This window comes from Pelodiscus sinensis, chromosome 19, assembly GCF_049634645.1.
Source record: "Pelodiscus sinensis isolate JC-2024 chromosome 19, ASM4963464v1, whole genome shotgun sequence".
Taxonomy (NCBI): domain Eukaryota; kingdom Metazoa; phylum Chordata; order Testudines; family Trionychidae; genus Pelodiscus; species Pelodiscus sinensis.
The window spans coordinates 12510349-12528444 of NC_134729.1; the positions used below are offsets into that span (position 1 = coordinate 12510349).

Genomic DNA, 18096 nt, shown 5'->3' on the forward strand with positions numbered 1-18096 from the left:
TCAGTTTCCTTCCCGGGGCCTGCCCGACCCATCGTCCCCCAGGAGTTATTGACCGGACTCTCCCCCCGACGCGATCCCGGGCTCCTTGATAGATTTTCGATAGTTGCGATGTTATTGCTGCTTCGCTGCGGCATTTTCTGCTCTACTAACTTACGCCGGGTTGGGTCTAGAAGTCGCAGGCGAATGGTCACTACAGGAAAAGCACCGTGGCCGCTGTGCGGCGTTGAGTAAACCTGCCCTGAGACTCCCGGGCAGGTGGAACAGGTCTCCTGGGGTGGCCTCCTGCAGGTGTGTTGTTGCACTGTGGCTCCCTGCCGGACAGTGCCTGGTGACATCTCAACAACACTCCCCCCAGCCCCTGGGGTTGGTCACCTCCCTTGTCATTGTATCGGGGGGGGGGATGAGGCTTTTTAGGATCCAGGGTCACAAATCCACAGAAAAAAATCAGTCAGGATTTGAGAGGGGGAGGGTGCAGGAGCAGGCTGGGGGGGGGTAAGGGTGTGGGGTCTGGGTGGCAGGGAGGGTGCAGCAGCTGACTGGGGATGGGAGGGTGGGGTCTGGGCAGGAGGGATGGTGTAGGAATGGGCTGTGGGTGAGGGGGTGGGGTCAGGGTGGGAGGGAAGGGTGCAGGAGCAGGGTGAGGGGGTTGGTCTGGGAGGGAGGGTGCAGAAGCCAGCTGAGGGTGAGCATGTAGGTCAGGATGGGAGAGAGAGTGCAGCAGCTGACTGGGGGTGGGAGGGACGGTGCAGGAGTGGGGTCAGGGTGGGAGGGAAGGGTGCAGGGTCTGCAGGAAAGGGGTGGGGCTCTGGAAGCAAGAATGCAGCAGTGGAGCGGGTGGGGTGCAGGATCTGGGTGGGCTGGGGTGCCTAGGAGGGGGTGCAGGAGTGGGGTGGGGGTATAGGGTCTGGCTGGGAGGGGACAGGGGGTGCAGCTGTGTCTGCTCAACTCTGCACACTTCAGGGAAATGCTCCTTGCAGGCACCGCCCCCCGGTCACTCCCATTGGCCATGATTTCTGGCCAATGGGAGTGACCGGGGGGGGGGCAACTCCTGCAGGGAGTGCTTCCTTCCCCCTCCTCCCCCCCTAAAAAAATCTGGCCCAGGGCTTGCTTTGAATGGGGTGAAGCTCCCTTCCCCTAACCCCCACAGCTGCGCCCCCCCCCCCCCCCGCCGGAGAGCCAGCCTCTGGACTCCTCCCAAGCCCGCCACGTTGTAGTGAGACCCACGCAACACCGTGGTCGTTCCACGTGCACTGCTGCTGGGCACGTCGGGCTGGAGAAATGGCCCGGCCCGTTCCCGTGCAATAGCGCCAGTCGAGAGAGACCAGGCCGGGGCCGCGTCCTGCGTGGACGGGAGAGTTTGCCCATCCCCGCAGACAGTCCACCCCCCGCCAAGAGGCAGCACCGAAGACGCCGCCTGTGCTGGGCCTCAGCTTGCAACCCTCCATTTGCAGCCTCAGGCCCAGACAGAGCAGTGGGGTGGGGTCCGCAGGGGGCTGGCAAATGGATCCCCAGCCACACCCCCCCCCCTCAGCTCAGGCAGAGCCCGGCCTGCATGGGGCACCACTGCCCCTCCCCCTAGCCAGAGAGATGGGTCACAGGCACCCAGGGCCTCTCCCCCGCCAGCGGATCCAGCCCCCCTGCAGCAATAACTTTCCTCTGCGAAGGGGGGTGCTACTCACTAAGGAGAGCTGGGAACAGAACCCAGGGTCCTGGCTCCCAGCCCCCGCCCCAAGTCCACTCTCTTCCCAGAGCTGGGGACAGGCCTCCTGGAGCTCACACCTTCCCCTGCTCTGACCACTAGCTACCACTCCTCCGCCAGAGCTGGGAACAGAACCCAGGTGTCCTGGCTCTACCGCCATCCCGCTGTAAGCCCAGCTCGGGGAGGCCAGTGGGGGCTAGTCGCTGGAGCAGCAGGGCTGGGGAGAAGGGCACCTGGTTCTGGGAGGGGAGTCGGGGCTAATGGTTGGAGCAGCAGGGCTGGGGGGAGGGGCACCTGGTTCTGGGAGGGGAGTGGGGGCTAGTGGTTGGAGCAGCAGGGCTGGGGGGAGGGGCACCTGGTTCTGGGAGGGGAGTGGGGGCTAATGGTTGGAGCAGCAGGGCTAGGGGGAGGGGCACCTGGTTCTGGGAGGGGAGTGGGGGCTAATGGTTGGAGCAGCAGAGCTGGGGGGAGGGGCACCTGGTTCTGGGAGGGGAGTGGGGGCTAATGGTTGGAGCAGCAGAGCTGGGGGGAGGGGCGCCTGGTTCTGGGAGGGGAGTGGGTGCTAGTGGTTGGAGCAGCAGAACTGGGGGGAGGGGCGCCTGGTTCTGGGAGGGGAGTGGGGGCTAATGGTTGGAGCAGCAGGGCTGGGGGGAGGGGCACCTGGTTCTGGGAGGGGAGTGGGGGCTAATGGTTGGAGCAGCAGGGCTGGGGGGAGGGGCACCTGGTTCTGGGAGGGGAGTGGGTGCTAGTGGTTGGAGCAGCAGAACTGGGGGGAGGGGCGCCTGGTTCTGGGAGGGGAGTGGGGGCTGACTGGGAATCAGGACACCTTGCTCCCCTCCCCCCCCAGCCACCTGGGGCAAAATCCTAAGGGGATAAACGCCCCTATGGGGGCTACTTTAGCTCCTGCGACCCCCCCCCCTTTTTTTCAAACCCCCTGAGCGTTGGGGGGGCAGCCCCCCCAACTCCCGGCGAGCAAAACAAAAAGCAACGGGGCGACCCCCCTGCCCGAGGACGGGGCAGCCCCTCTCCCCCCGCCCCGCCGGGGGTACCAGCTGATCAGCCCCCCGCTCCCGCCCCCTCCCTGCGCCGCCCCCTCGCGCTGGAGACGCCGCTGCTGCGGAGCGGAGCCGGGCGAGCGGCGCGATGGAGCCGGGCCGGCGGGCGGCGGAGCAGTGACCGGCCGGCGAGGAGCCGCGGGGGCCTGGCTGGGGGGGCCGCGATGGCCGCTGCCTAGCGAGGGGCGGTGAGAGGGGCCGGGGCTCGGCAGCCCCCAACCAGGAGCCGGGGCCATCGAGAGGCGGGGGGGGGGGGATACGGGGGTGCGGGACCGGCAGCCGAGGGGGGGTCTGGCTGGGTAGACGGAAGGGGAGGGGGCTGTATAAAGGGGTGCGTGGGGGTGGATGGATAGAGAGGGAGATGGTTGGGAAGACAGAGGGGGAGGGGAGGGCTGTATAAAGGGGTGCGTGGGGGTGGCTGGATAGACGGGGGGGAGAATGACAGAGGGGGAGGGGAGGGCTGTGTAAAGGGGGTGTTTGGGGATGGATAGGTGGGGGGATAGATGGATAAAAGGGGGTGTAGTCTGGCTGGCTGGATAGACAGGCAGGTGTCTGTGGGATGGAGGGATAGAAGAGAGGAGGGGTGGGGCTGTACAGAAGGGGCATATGGGGATGGACAGAAGAGGGTGCAGAGAGGGAGGCAGAGGTGGGGTGTATAAAAGGGGTGTTTGGGGTGGGTGGATAGGCAGAGGGGGTGTACGGGGAATGATGGAGGAGGGGCTGGGGTGTATAAAAGGGGTGTTTGGGGAGGATAAACAAAGGGGTGTATGGGGAATGACAGAGGGAGAAGGGGTGGGGTGTATAAATGGGGTGTTTGGGGATGGCTGGATGGCTAGAGGGGGTGTTTGTGGGGGTGGACAGGTGAGTAGACGGGGTGTAGATGGGTGGCAGGAGGAGGAGGAGCTGGGCTGTATAAAAGGGGTCTTTAGGAACAGATGGCTAGAGGGGGTGTTTGTGGGGTAGACGGGTGAGTAGAGGGGGTGGCTGGCAGGAGCGGGGGCTGGGCTGTATAAAAGGGGGTGCTGGGATAGGCAGATTTACAGCCACCCAGACAGTCCGGCCACAGTGGCAATGAATGGCTGGTAACTGCGGCGTGAGCCCTGACTGCCCGGCATGGAGGGTAACAGCAGAGCACGGGGGCCTGTTGCTAGCGAGCCAGGGCTGGATCTGTGTTGTCCTAGCTCAGGCATGTGCCATGGCCCTGTGAGAGCTGTACGGGCTGGGAGTGGATCAGAGTCTGACTCTGCCCAGGAAAGGGGGGGCTTTGGCGGCTACCCCGTGTGATGCCAGCTGAAGACCTGCCCCAAGGCTGGGCACAGGAGAGTGGGGCTGGATCAGTAGCAAGGGCCAGGGTGGAATTACCCCACGCCTCCCGGGCTGGGAAACGCATGTGTGGATCCATCTCCGGATCCCAGCCTGCAGCCGGGGCAGTCACCCTGGGGTGTGAAATAAAGGGGATCCCTGGTGGGGCGGGTGCTGGCCCCGGTACCCGCTGGCACATCCCTTCCGGCAGGGCAGAAGAGTCCTGGCTATCTGGCAGAGAATTGGGAGAATCAGAATGTCAATTCAATGTAAATGTAGGGAGAGAGGGCTGGATTGGAGCAACACCCCTTCCCCATGCCCCACCCCCACAGGGGAGAGAGCCAACAGGCTGAGATGAATTCCGATTGTTGGCTGTATTTATGGTAGGGGCTAGGACCCTACCCAAGATCAGGGTCCCCTTGTGCTGGCGCTGAACTCTGTTCCCTGCCCCAAGGGGATGACAGTTTAAATAGACACAGAGTGGGAGGGGAAACTGAGGCACACGGGGATGTGAGGTCACACAGCAGGTCGGTAGCAGGACAGGTTCCCTAGAGCAGGTCCCTGCTAATGCTTTGTGCTCACTGGGTGCAGAAGGCTGGGGCCCGGCATTGCCAGGCTGGTGCCGGGGAAGGGAAATGGGTCACTCGGCAATGGCCGTTGCCTTCTTGGGTATGTGAGCTGGGGGTAGATTGCAGAGGTCATGCTGCTGCTTCATCCGCCACCGGAACTACTTCCAACCTCCCAGCCAATCAGCACCTCTCAATTCATTCTGTTCACCCAGGCGGTGCCCATCTGTCCACCTCCACGAGGACTACTTCCTGCCTTTGACTTTTGGTACCTTTACTCTTGCTGGTGGAGGGATACGTAAAATAGACCCATTCCTATTTAAAAATAAACCCTTCAGCGTGTCTGTAGGCCAGAGTCAGTGTTCCCTGTAAGCTGGGTGCTAGTGCAGCCACTCAGAAGGGATTCACGTGCTGTCCAGCTGACTAGAAGAGCACCCACAGCTAGGTTTGGTTTTTACTGGTGGTGCACACCTGCACATGCCTCAGTGCACAAAAATTATTCCACACATGGATGGAAAAAATCCACATGTGGATGGAAAAGATTAGAGGAAACATTGGCCAACGTACCTAAAAATCACAGGGTCAGCGCCGATCTCCCCCTGGGGTGGGAGAAAGGCTTTGACCTCAACTTAGCCACCTCTGAATCTTGTCATGTTCTCACCGTGCCCCATTTCACAGGTGTGTGAGTGCGTCCTGCAGGGATATTCTGGTGGCACAAAACCCCAGAGAGTGACCAAAACTGAATGGCATGTGCCCCTTCTTACATAAGCATATCCAGAACCTGTCCCTTCTCGCACGAGTACGTCTGGGTCCTGTCCCCTCTCGTACGATGCACGTGGCTGGAATCTGTTGCCTCTCACACAGATAGGTTCCCCCATATTTTGCACAGGTAGTCAGGATCGTGCCATTTGATAGCCCCCCTACGTTGGTATGTCACCCGCAGAGGTGCCGCCCATCTGGCCCGTGGCCCCGAGCAATTCAGCAGAAGCGTTTCCTGTCAGAAAAGCCATTTTGTGGAAATAGAAAGGATTTCCACCTCCTTATTGACAGAAAAAGATGGAAACTGATCAAAATGGAACCAGTTCTGCTGTGAATGATTTATTCTCTTAAGCCTTCATACTATGTCACCTCATTTATACATCTACATTTTATAGTCCATTACACTTTAATAGTAGACAATTTAGTCGATTATCTTTAATTTTTCTATTATATAAACTTCAGATTGTTTTATATTTGATAGAGCTGTGATCTAAATAGAGGAAATATACTCTAATATAAAAGTGTAACAGAACCCAAATATAGAAAACAAATCGATTACACTTTTATATTCCAGTGTGTTTCCTCTATTTAGATTGTACATCCATAAAAGTGTAATAGACTCTAAAAATAGAAATAGAATTGATTACACTTTTCTATTGGATTATATTAAAGAAATAGAGAAAATGTAGTAATTACACTTTTATATGTCCGTTCATTTTCTCTCGGTAGACTGTAGTTCTAGACAAGTGTAATAGACTCTAAATGGAGAAAAATAATCGATTGCACTTTTATGTGAGATTCTGTTTTCTCTGTCTGGATTCTGTTGTACGATTTCTTATTCATCGCAACAAATTTTGGTTTTGCTGTTTCATATTCCTCTCCCTTTCCCATCCGATGCCGAGATCTTTGCTAGCTCAGGTCTTCTGTTTGAACACTTCAAACGTATTGAAATAAAGAATAAAGCATCAGGCTGCGCCCAATAATCTGGCATTTTCCCGGAATTTCCATTCCACCAACATTCCAAAATCTCGACTTGTCCCGATTCGCATTGTCCCGACATGGCTGGAGAAGACGCCCCAAAGGAGCAGGGATGGGAGGGCCAGGGGCAGGATGGCAGCCAGATTAGGACGATGTGGGGGGCATCAGATGTGGGGTGAGCTGTGGGGTGCAGCAAGATGAATGAGAGGAGTGGGGGGCAGTTTGCACCATGCAAAATACTGTTCGGGGGAGGAACCTGGGGTCTCCAGTCACATCATGCATGGGAAGGGGGTTTTGTGGGGATGTACTGACCCCTCTCCCTTTGGGTCTCCTCTGCCAGGTGCCCCCTCCCCACGGAGGGACCCCCTCTCTCCCGCGCCCTGGGGTGGGCATCATGGCTGGTGCGAAGCAGGACCTGAAGAGAAGTGTTTCCATCATCCCCTGCTTTGTGTTCGTGGAGGTAAGGCCTGAGCTGTTGGGGCTGGGCGCCAGGACACCTGGGTTCCCTCCCTGGCTGTGGGAAGGGAGTAGGATCTAGTGGTTAGAGAAGAGGGAGGTGGGAGCAAGACTTCTGTTCCCCACTCAGTAGAACCCCAAATTAACCAGTGGATCAGAAAACAGGGACCTGGCCTTGCGAGCTTCCCTGTGACAGTGTCACAGGTCCGTGGGCCCAGTGCTCTCGCATGGCGCTGGGGGGACCTGGTCCCTTCCAGCTGGTCACACACGGCTGGCGGAGGGGCTGATCAGCCACTGTCTTTAATTACCAAAGGTCCGGGCCAGTGGCATGGGGACTGTCTTCTGGGACCCCCCATGGGCATGGGGCCCAGTCAGTCAGCCCTGCAAAGAGTAAATAACACCACCTTCTCCTCCCCCTCCCCCGCCCAGTTAACACAGAGGGGAAACTGAGGCACACACCGTAGTCAGACAAAACATTATGGAAAATTCCTACTTTGTCCCAGGCAGTCCCCAGGCGAGGGGGACAGCAGAGCTGCGAGCTTCCCTGCAGCAGTGCCTTGCCCACCCGCCCCCCCCATGCACCAGCACTGGCCTTTCCAGCCATGAACCCTCCAGAGGTTAGACGCAGGAGTTTAGCCATGGAGAAGGGTCCTGTGTTAAAAGACGAGTGAGAAGGGGGACCCCTCCCACGCCATCTAGCTCAGAAACCAAAAGCCCAGAGTGAACGTTACCATTTGTCCCCTCATAAAACCCTGGGCTGGTCCGTTTTGCCAGCCCCCTGTGCCCGGAGTGTCAGAGGCAAATCCCCAGCCCCCCCCCCTCTTGTTTACAGGATCCCGCATCACTTGCTTCCTGTCCTAAACAGCCCCTGTGCCCCTCCCCAGAGCTGGCTGCAGCTCTGTGCTGGGGGAGGGGTCCTACAGCCTTGAAAGGGTGGGGGTTGGATTTATTTAGGTACTGGAACCGGCAGGCTGAGGCCCAAGTCTGCGCTCCGGTTGAGGAGGAAGGGGGGGAGCCCTATGGGGAGGCAGGGGCGATGTGGGGGGGGCGGCAGCCGTCTGCCCCAGTTTGCCCTCGTCTGTGATGTGATGAGGAGCTACAACAGGCAGCCGAGCGTGAACAGGCGTGCACGAGGGAGCTTGCACGGAGCCGGGGGAGGGCGGAACCAATGACTTGTGCTCCCCCCCACCCCAGCCCCACACTCCTGCAGCCTCTCTCGTCCCCGCCAGGTGCTCAGTCCGGGCCGGGCTCGGGCCGGGTGCTGAGCTGCCATGTTCTATTTCCAGCTGGTGATCATGGCGGGCACCGTGCTGCTGGCGTATCACTTCGAATACACCGACACCTTCCCCGTCCACATCCAGGGCTTCTTCTGCTACGACAGCGCGTACGCCAAGCCCTACCCGGGGCCCGAGGACACCAGCCGCGCCCCGCCCGTCCTGGTGTACTCCCTGGTCACTGCCGTGCCCACGGTCATGGTGAGGGGCAGGGGCTGGCAAGGGGAGGTGGGAGGGGTGCCCGGGGTGGGGGGGGGGGCTTGGATTGCGGAATGGGGAGCTGCTTCTGCCTCTGAGAGTGTCTCTACCTCCACCACCACCCCAGGGTCACGCTTGGGTCTAACCTTTGCCCTTTGACCCTCCAGACCCATACCAATCTCTTGGGCTTTGGGGCAAAGTGCCCCCCATCAAGGCACCCACCCACCAGTCCCCCCAAGTGCCCAATGGGGGGCCAGCGGCCAAGGGAGCCACTGGTATCTGCAGACCCCATTCTAGAAGGAGCATCGGAGGGCCGCTGGGGGAGGCCTGGGGTTCAGGGGGCTGTGGGAGTGGAAACGGGGTGGGGTCCCAGGGAAGGTGGGGAGCCCAGTAGGGGAGTCGGGTAGCTCATCTGTGCAAGGGGAGCAGGCAGCAGCCCCCCCTCCTAGTCCAGCCTTGGCCTTCCCCCCAGCTCTTCTGGAGCCCCCTTTCTCATCCCCAATTTCCCACTCTCTCTCTCTCTCTCTCTCTGCCCTCTGTCCCCCGCTCCCTCTCCCCTCCATCCCTGCCCTTCCCCTCTTCACGCCCCTCCGGGGGAATGGGGGCAGGGTCTGGGGGTGACACCTCTGCCCCATCCCTCCCCCCCTTTACAAGCTGGGAGGTCCAAGCCAACCCCCCCTCTGCCTCCTCCCACGCTCTGTCTGCTCCAGTTGGCTAATCCCCTGCCCCTAGTGGCTGCACTGTCTGCTCTGCCGTGGGAGGGGAGGGCAGATCCAGGGAGGGCCAGGAGTGAAGGGGCAGGAAAAGGGGGTCAAGGCCCCCCAACTTGCCCCCTGCACAGATGAGGCTGCCTCATTCCCCTGCAGGGTCCCCCAGGACCTGGAACAGAGGGGCCAGTGTTGGGATCCTGGCTGGAGCCCTGCGGGTGCCCACTGGCTGCAGGGCAGGGTATTGGGAGGAGGAGGGCGACTGATGGGCAGTGCTAGGGGTCTGGATCCTGCATCCTGGGCCTGGCTCTCAGGTGGCAGTGCCCAGTCCCAGGTCCCGAGGCTGGCAGAAGGCCCTGGCGGGCGGCGGGGGGACCTGGCTGTAGCACACTGGGCCGGGCTCGCTCCCCGCCCCTGCAGAGGCCCAAAGTGGAGCAGAACACAAGGCAGAGCAGACCTGAGGCTGCCCTGACGGGCTCCCAGCCCCCTCCTGCTGCCGAAGGGATGGGGGGGGGCAGCCCTGCAGATGGGGCCCAGGTGGGGATTGTGCCTACGGGGGGGGGGGCATCGATGGAGCCGCTGACGGGGATTCCGCCCTCCCCAGATCCTGGTCGGGGAACTGTCTGCGTTTTTCTGCCGGCCGCGGGGCCGAGAGGAGAAAACCATCGTCTCTGGGGAGTGCTGCTACTTCATCCCACTGCTCAGACGCACTGTTCGCTTCCTGGGTGAGAGGGGGGGGGGGCGGCCCTGGGTTCCCCCAGCCCTGCCGGTGCCCCCACTCCCGCCCCACAGCCCTGTCAGCCCGGCCCACCCCCAGCTCTGCCGGTGCCCCCCACTCCCGCCCTGCAGCCCTGCCCACCCCCAGCTCTGCCGGTGCCCCCACTCCCGCCCCACAGCCCTGTCAGCCTGGCCCACCCCCAGCTCTGCTGGTGCCCCCCACTCCCGCCCTGCAGCCCTGCCCACCCCCAGCTCTGCCGGTGTCCCCCACTCCTGCCCTGCAGCCCTGCCAGCCCGGCCCACCCCCAGCTCTGCCGGTGTCCCCCACTCCCGCCCCACAGCCCTGTCAGCCTGGCCCACCCCCAGCTCTGCCGGTGTCCCCCACTCCTGCCCTGCAGCCCTGCCAGCCCGGCCCACCCCCAGCTCTGCCGGTGTCCCCCACTCCCGCCCCACAGCCCTGTCAGCCCGGCCCACCCCCAGCTCTGCCGGTGTCCCCCACTCCCGCCCCACAGCCCTGCCAGCCCGGCCCACCCCCAGCTCTGCCGGTGCCCCCACTCCCGCCCCACAGCCCTGTCAGCCTGGCCCACCCCCAGCTCTGCCGGTGCCCCCACTCCCGCCCCACAGCCCTGCCAGCCCGGCCCACCCCCAGCTCTGCTGGTGCCCCCCACTCCCGCCCTGCAGCCCTGCCAGCCTGGCCCACCCCCAGCTCTGCTGGTGCCCCCCCACTCCCGCCCTGCAGCCCTGCCAGCCTGGCCCACCCCCAGCTCTGCCGGTGCCCCCCCACTCCCACCCCGCAGCCCCTGCCAGCCCAGCCCTGGGTTCCCCCAGCCCTGCCAGTGCCCCTCACTCCTGACTGGTGCTCCCTGGAAGCTGAATGCTTGGGCAGCCCCCCCAAGAGAGATGCAGGTGCTGCCCAACTGCTTAGCAGAGCCCCCGCAGCCGGCAGCCTGTGTTTCGACTGCTGGTGCACATCCGCACATGCCTCAAACAGAACAAAATGTATTCGGCACATGGATGGAAAAAATTAGAGGGATCACTGTTCCCGACCTGCTAGCCTCCCCCCCCCCCAAGCGCTGCAGGGGCCCCTCACTCTCGACCTTCCCCCTCCCCCGTCGCTGCACTAATTACCCTCCCCCCCCCCCGCAGGTGTTTATTCCTTCGGCCTATTCACCACCACCATCTTCGCCAACGCTGGGCAGGTCGTCACGGGCAACCAGACCCCCCACTTCCTGTCCGTGTGCCGCCCCAACTACACGGCACTGGGGTGCCATCTGCCTGGCCCCCAGTACATCACCGACCGGGCAGCCTGCGCCGGGAACCCCGCCCTGGTCGCCGCAGCCCGCAAAGCCTTCCCCTCCAAGGACGCCGCGCTCAGCGCCTACGCCGTGGTCTATACCGCCGTATGGGCCGCCCGGGGCCACGGGGGGGGGGGGCAGGGAGGCTGGAGGAGGCAGTGGGATGAGGGTAGGGAGGTGGGGCAGGATGGCAGTGGGGTCGGGGGCAGGGAGAGGTGACAGCACATGGACTGGAGGGGGAGGGCAGGTGGAGGGGATGCGAGGGCTATGGGACAAGGAGGGGGCGGAGGGGATGAGGGCTATGGGGCCAAGGGAAGGGAAGAGGAGAAGATGGGGGTTATGGGGCAGGGGAGGGGAAGAGCAGAGGATGGGGGCTATGGGGCGGGGGAGGGGAAGAGGAGAGGATGGGGGCTATGGGGTGGGGGAGGGGAAGAGGAGAGGATGGGGGCTATGGGGCCAAGGGAAGGGAAGAGGAGAGGAGAGGATGGGGGCTATGGGGCAGAGGGAGGGGAAGAGCAGAGGATGGGGGCTATGGGGCCAAGGGAAGGGAAGAGGAGAGGATGGGGGCTATGGGGCAGGGGGAGGGGAAGAGCAGAGGATGGAGGCTATGGGGCGGGGGAGGGGAAGAGCAGAGGATGGGGGCTATGGGGCAGGGGGAGGGGAAGAGCAGAGGATGGGGGCTATGGGGCAGGGGGAGGGGAAGAGCAGGGGATGGGGGCTATGGGGCGGGGGAGGGGAAGAGCAGGGGATGGGGGCTATGGGGCGGGGGAGGGGAAGAGCAGGGGATGGGGGCTATGGGGCAGGGGGAGGGGAAGAGCAGAGGATGGGGGCTATGGGGCAGGGGAGGGGAAGAGCAGGGGATGGGGGCTATGGGGCAGGGGGAGGGGAAGAGCAGAGGATGGGGGCTATGGGGCAGGGGGAGGGGAAGAGCAGAGGATGGGGGCTATGGGGCAGGGGGAGGGGAAGAGCAGAGGATGGGGGCTATGGGGCAGGGGGAGGGGAAGAGCAGAGGATGGGGGCTATGGGGCAGGGGAGGGGAAGAGCAGGGGATGGGGGCTATGGGGCAGGGGGAGAGGAGGCAGAGGGGATGGGGGCTATGGGGCAGGGGGAGGGGAAGAGCAGAGGATGGGGGCTATGGGGCAGGGGGAGGGGAAGAGCAGGGGATGGGGGCTATGGGGCAGGGGGAGAGGAGGCAGAGGGGATGGGGAGCTGTAGGGCGGTTGCAGGGCAGCCCACAGAAGGGGAGGGGCAGGAGTCTCAAGCAGGGGGTGGGGGGCTGAGGGGGCTCCTGGCGGCTCCGGGGGCCCCCTCACACCGTCTCTCCCCCCAGATGTACGTGACGCTGGTGCTGCAGGTGCGGGGCTCCCGGCTGGCCAAGCCCTCGCTCTGCCTGGCGCTGGCCGGCCCGGCTGCCCTGGTGGGGGTGGTGCGGGTGGCCGAGCACCGGAACCACTGGGCCGACGTGCTGGCTGGTTTCCTGACCGGGGCCGCCATCGCCACCTTCCTGGTGAGCCCCCCCGCCCCGCTGAGCCCCCAGCTCCCGCCCCACCCCCGCCCCCTGGACCCCCCAGTCCCTACCCCATGGCCCTTGCACCTCCCCTGCTCCCTCAACCCCCCCACTCCTGCCCCACGGTCCTCGCACCTCCCCCACCTCCCCCAGGCCCTGCCACACAGCACCCCCTTGCCTCCCACCCCAGCCCCTGAACCGAACCATGCCCACACCCACCCAGGGGCTGGGGGCGCGGTGCTGCAAGGAGCGGGGGGCGGGGGGGTTCTCAGAGGGCCGGACCCTCCCTCACTCTGCCCCCATCCCAGGTCACCTGCGTGGTCAACAACTTCCAGAGCAAGGCGCCGGTGGCCCAGAAGCCGGCGCCGCCCGAGAGCCTGGCCAGCGTCCCCGGCGTGGGGCTGCCCTGCGTCGAGAGCCCCCTGGAAAAGTTCAGCGTAGCCCAGGTGAGGGGCAGGCTGCCCGCTGCGCGCCACCCGGCGATGCGCCCAGCTCTGGGGAGCCACGAGCCAGTCCAGCCCCCACCCCGCTCCCTCCTCTGGGGCCCAGGTCTCTGTGCTCAGCCACAGGGTCACCATCCGCGAGCCCCGGGAGAGTTCAGGGGGCTGCGGGGAGCCGGGGTGAGGGCTGCAGAAGGGGGAGTAGGGTGGGGAGAGCAGGGGGCTGCGGGTTGGGATTGAGGGGCAGCCGGGGGGGGGGGAGTGGCACGGCTAGTCCCTGCCCCTGCAATCCCCTCCCCCACCTTGCACCCTAAGTTGGTGGGGAGCAGTGGGAGATCTGGGGAGGGGGGACAGGCATGGGGGAGGGGAGCCATGCTCCTCAGGGTGGGATCAGAACAGGGAGGTTGAGGGGCAGCCCTGGCCTCCCGGGTGTGGGGCTAGAAACGTCACCTCCCCTCCCCCCGCCTCCTATGACACCTCAACACCCCCCCCCCCGCCTCCAGGCTGCCGGGCGTCGGCCACGTGGGGGGTAGGGCAGTCGGGGGGAGTTTCACCAGGTGTCTGGGCTCATCACCGCAGCAGCTGGCTCTAGGCTGGGGGTGTCTCCCTCATGGGGGTGTGGCACTGGGTGAGTGGGGAGGGGGCATAGAGCCCTAGTCCTACGTCCTTCTCTCCCCACACCTGCTGCCCCCCTTTCTCATCTCAGGCTGCCCCCACCCCCACCCCATGAGCCCCACCCCCCTTCCTCACCCCACCCCAGTCCCACTCTGACCGCTCCCCATCAGACCCTTAGGTCTGAGCCCCAGTGACCCCTCCCCCCTGTCCCCCAGGTGTGACCCCCCAACCCCCTCCCGGCGAGCTAGGAGTAAAGGCCTAACGTTGTCTCCATCTCTCTGTCATTTCTCTCTCCCCCATCTCCCCCTGCTCCCCGCCTGCTGCTGCTCTCCCGGGGGGGGGGGCCCTAGCGGGTCAGGGAGCCCCCAGAAGAGCAGGATTTCTCCACACTGCTCACCCGAGGCCTGGAGCGGCAGCTCGCTCGCTCCCTCCGCGCCGGGGGCCACGCCGGGGCGGCTCGGCCCTACGAGTAAGTGCTACCCTCCACGCCCTGCTGGAGACCTGCCAAGGGAGCGCCCCTCCCCCACCCCCAGGCAGGTGCAGCCCCGTGCCAGGGAATGGGGTGTGGGGCAGGCGAGGGGTGAACGGGGAGGGTGGATTATGGGAATGGTTTTTGGGAGGGGAAATGAATTTTGGGACAAAATGGAGATGGCGGGGAGGTGAAGCAGGAGTTTGGGGGCTAAAGGAGAGAAATTGGGAGGGAGCAAAATGGGGGGATTTGGCAGTGGAACACACTACCAGTGCTGCCCGAACCAGACTGAAGGGATAACAACCTACTAGTGCTGCTCGAACCAGACTGAAGGGATAACAACCTACTAGTGCTGCCCAAACCAGACTGAAGGGATAACAACCTACTAGTGCTGCCCGAACCAGACTGAAGGGATAACAACCTACTAGTGCTGCCCGAACCAGACTGAAGGGATAACAACCTACTAGTGCTGCCCAAACCAGACTGAAGGGATAACATCCTACTAGTGCTGCCCGAACCAGACTGAAGGGATAACAACCTACTAGTGCTGCTCGAACCAGACTGAAGGGATAACAACCTACTAGTGCTGCTCGAACCAGACTGAAGGGATAACAACCTACTAGTGCTGCCCAAACCAGACTGAAGGGATAACAACCTACTAGTGCTGCCCGAACCAGACTGAAGGGATAACAACCTACTAGTGCTGCTCGAACCAGACTGAAGGGATAACAACCTACTAGTGCTGCTCGAACCAGACTGAAGGGATAACAACCTACTAGTGCTGCCCGAACCAGACTGAAGGGATAACAACCTACTAGTGCTGCCTGAACCAGACTGAAGGGATAACAACCTACAAGTGCTGCCCGAACCAGACTGAAGGGATAACAACCTACTAGTGCTGCCCGAACCAGACTGAAGGGATAACAACCTACTAGTGCTGCCCGAACCAGACTGAAGGGATACTAACCTACTAGCGGTGCCTGAAGCAGACTGAGGGGATAACAACCTACTAGTGCTTCCCGAAGCAGACTGAGGGGACAACAACCTACTAACGTTGCCCGCCAGCAGCACTGCTCTCACAGCTGTAGCAGAAAAGGGCTGTTCTCTGGAACTAAGGGTTGTGGGTCAAAGCGGGGGGCCCCCAACTTCCCCAAGAGCATTGAGGCCCTGTTTAAAGTGCTGCCCCCCATCTTTCTCTCCCCTCCAGGATCACAGAGCTGTGCTCCCAGCGATCGCCTGACCCCCAGCTGTGTCTCTTCCCCACCACCCCGGACGTGCTCATCCCCTCCCGCTCCGTCACCAGCGAGGTCTGACGGAGGCGCTGCCCCTGGGGGAGGGGAGGGGGGAGGTTGCCCCCCCCAGGCCCAGCCCACCCCTGTGCATATCATCCCCAACCAGCAACATCCCTTTAACCAGCTCCTCCCTGGTTGGTCCAGGGATCGTGATGATGCCCTCACAAGTGTGGCACGGGATAGAGGGGATAAAACCTCTTCTGTATGGCCTGGCTTTCTTGCTGTCCCCCCCCTCCCCTCTGCTCCTGAGATGGGCCCAATCCTGCTACTAGAGAAATAAGCAGGCATTTTGCCCCTGCCCATCCTGAAGTTGGGGTGATAAGAACAGAATTAGGGCCCCCCACTGAGAGCCCGAAAGCGCCCCCCCAGCTGGGGCTGCCTCCTCTCTATGTAGGTGAGTGGAGCAACTGGAGGGGGAGGGGAGGTTGGCAATCAAGCCCCCCTGGAACCAGAGATCAGCCAGCAGGGCCCAAGGAGGGGGGAGGGCTGGGGACAGAAAACTGACAAGGGTGCAGTGCTGGGGGGGGGGAGCAGTGGGGGATGAGGCAGAGAGGGGCTGGGAACAATGGGGTACAGAGGGGGATGGGGAGCAGAGGGGGATGAAGGTTAGAGGGGGCCAGGGGGGTGGGGAGGGGGATGTTTTCAGCAAATGCTGGGAGCTGCTGGGCCTGGATGGAGCAGAAGGTTTGGTGGGGCATGAGGGAGTGAGGTAGGGGGTGGGGTGAATGGGAAGCTTTGGGGTGCACGAGGGCCTGGGGGGCAAGCGAGGAGGCTGCTTTTGGCTCTAGAGCCCGTTCCTCCTGGCTGCCCAGGCCTGGGCCACCCCTCTCGCCAGACCCTTCTCCCTGGGGGTCCCAGGTTGCCCCCTCTAAAGCTGAATCATTGCCCAGAGAAGTGGGGGAGGGGGAAACCCTGAGCCCTTGGGGGGCAGCTCAGCCCCAGACAGCAGGAGAATTCCCACCCATCCATCAATCACAGATTATTGCTGTCCAACCACAGGGCTCAGATGGGGAGAGGGAGGGGCTCATCCAAGCTCCACCCACAAAATAAGCCCCTCCCACAGGAATTTCCCACACCGGCTGGGCTTGGGAGCTCCCGGACTCGGCTCCTCCCTGCCAGGGGGGAAGGACTATGTGCCCCGCACTTGTGGCACCAACGGAGCCATGGCTGGTGGCTGATCCCTGCCCCCCTCCCCCAGGGCTGGACTCGTTAACGACGTCGGCGTTTAAGTGATGGGTGCGGACTCGGAACCGGGCCGTTCACACCCCTGCAAGCGGCTGGGCAGGACTCAGCCCCTCCGGGTTTCACCGTCTCACCTAGAGCCAGACTCGTTCCTCTTGCTGGGTGTGCGGGGGCTCCCTGGAGCTATGGGGGTTGGGGGGGGGCTCCCCGGAGCAGGAGGGAGGGGGAGGGAGTGCATGGCTGGTGAATTGATGCTCCGACCTCCAGCAGGCACCATCCTGGACACACTCTTCCCCGTTGGGTCGTCCAGCCAGGGCTGGGGGGCTCTGCTGAGGAGAACCCCCCTGCTGGGATATGGGGAACAAGTGCGGGGGGGTGGCTGGGGTAGGGGAGGGGAAGGGGGGGTCAGGCTAAATGTGATGTATTTCCAAGAGGATTTAATAAAAATCTTGTTTGTAACAGACACTGGCGGCTGGAGAATTGTCCATCCGCGGCCCCCGGAGTCCCAGCGCCACCCCCCAATGCCCAGAAAGAGGGAGAGCCTGTAAATTGGGGGGCGTAGAGGTAGCTCTGCCGGCCCTCCTCAGCCCTCTCAGTGCCCCCCACTGCTGATCTGCAGCCCCTGCTAACCCAGCCCTAGGCCCCCCCAGCCCTGCCAGTACCCCCCACTCCCACCCCGCAGCTCCTGCCAACCTAGCCCTAGGCCCCCCCCAACCCTGCCGATGCCCCCCACTCTCACCCCACAGCTCCTGCCAACCCAGCCCTAGGCCCCCCCAGCCCTGCCGGTGCCCCCCACTCCCACCCCGCAGCTCCTGCCAACCCAGCCCTAGGCCCCACCAGCCCTGCCGGTGCCCCCCACTCCCACCCCGCAGCTCCTGCTAACCCAGCCCTAGGCCCCCCCCAACCCTGCCGGTGCCCCCCACTCCCACCCCACAGCTCCTGCCAACCCAGCCCTAGGCCCCCCCAGCCCTGCCGGTGCCCTCCACTCTCACCCCGCAGTTCCTACCAACCTAGCCCTAGGCCCCCCCAGCCCTGCCGGTGCCCCCCACTCCCACCCTGCAGCTCCTGCCAACCTAGCCCTAGGCCCCCCCAGCCCTGCCGGTGCCCCCCACTCCCACCCTGCAGCTCCTGCCAACCCAGCCCTAGGCCCCCCCAGCCCTGCCGGTGCCCCCCACTCCCACCCTGCAGCTCCTGCCAACCCAGCCCTAGGCCCCCCCCCCCAGCCCTGCCGGTGCCCCCCACTCCCACCCCGCAGCTCCTGCTAACCCAGCCCTAGGCCCCCCCCAACCCTGCCGGTGCCCCCCACTCCCACCCCGCAGCTCCTGCTAACCCAGCCCTAGGCCCCCCCCAGCCCTGCCGGTGCCCCCCACTCCCACCCCACAGCTCCTGCCAACCCAGCCCTAGGCCCCCCCAGCCCTGCCAGTGCCCCCCACTCTCACCCCGCAGTTCCTACCAACCTAGCCCTAGGCCCCCCCAGCCCTGCAGGTGCCCCCCACTCCCACCCTGCAGCTCCTGCCAACCTAGCCCTAGGCCCCCCCAGCCCTGCCGGTGCCCCCCACTCCCACCCCGCAGCTCCTGCCAACCT

The 18096-nt window shown here is 63.6% G+C and overlaps 1 protein-coding gene across 3 annotated transcripts; it reads left to right on the forward strand.

Annotated features, from left to right (window-relative positions):
* Positions 1–2402: 2402 nt before the first annotated feature.
* On the forward strand, positions 2403–16887 carry LOC106732135 (phospholipid phosphatase-related protein type 2). Of its 3 annotated transcripts, XM_075902331.1 has the most exons (10): positions 2404–2942; positions 6700–6819; positions 8102–8290; positions 9599–9719; positions 10858–11111; positions 12337–12513; positions 12822–12959; positions 13919–14037; positions 15245–15344; positions 16528–16887. In XM_075902331.1, the coding sequence occupies exons 2-10, from the start codon at positions 6754–6756 to the stop codon at positions 16540–16542; spliced, it is 1179 nt and encodes a 392-aa protein (XP_075758446.1). In that variant the 5' UTR covers positions 2404–2942; positions 6700–6753; the 3' UTR covers positions 16543–16887. The 3 variants fall into 3 exon arrangements, 2 of the variants coding, with proteins under 2 accessions (XP_075758447.1, XP_075758446.1); XR_012896653.1 differs by lacking the exon at positions 13919–14037 and having other exon boundaries at positions 2403–2942; XM_075902332.1 differs by lacking the exons at positions 13919–14037; positions 16528–16887 and having other exon boundaries at positions 2403–2942; positions 15245–15845.
* Positions 16888–18096: the final 1209 nt, after the last annotated feature.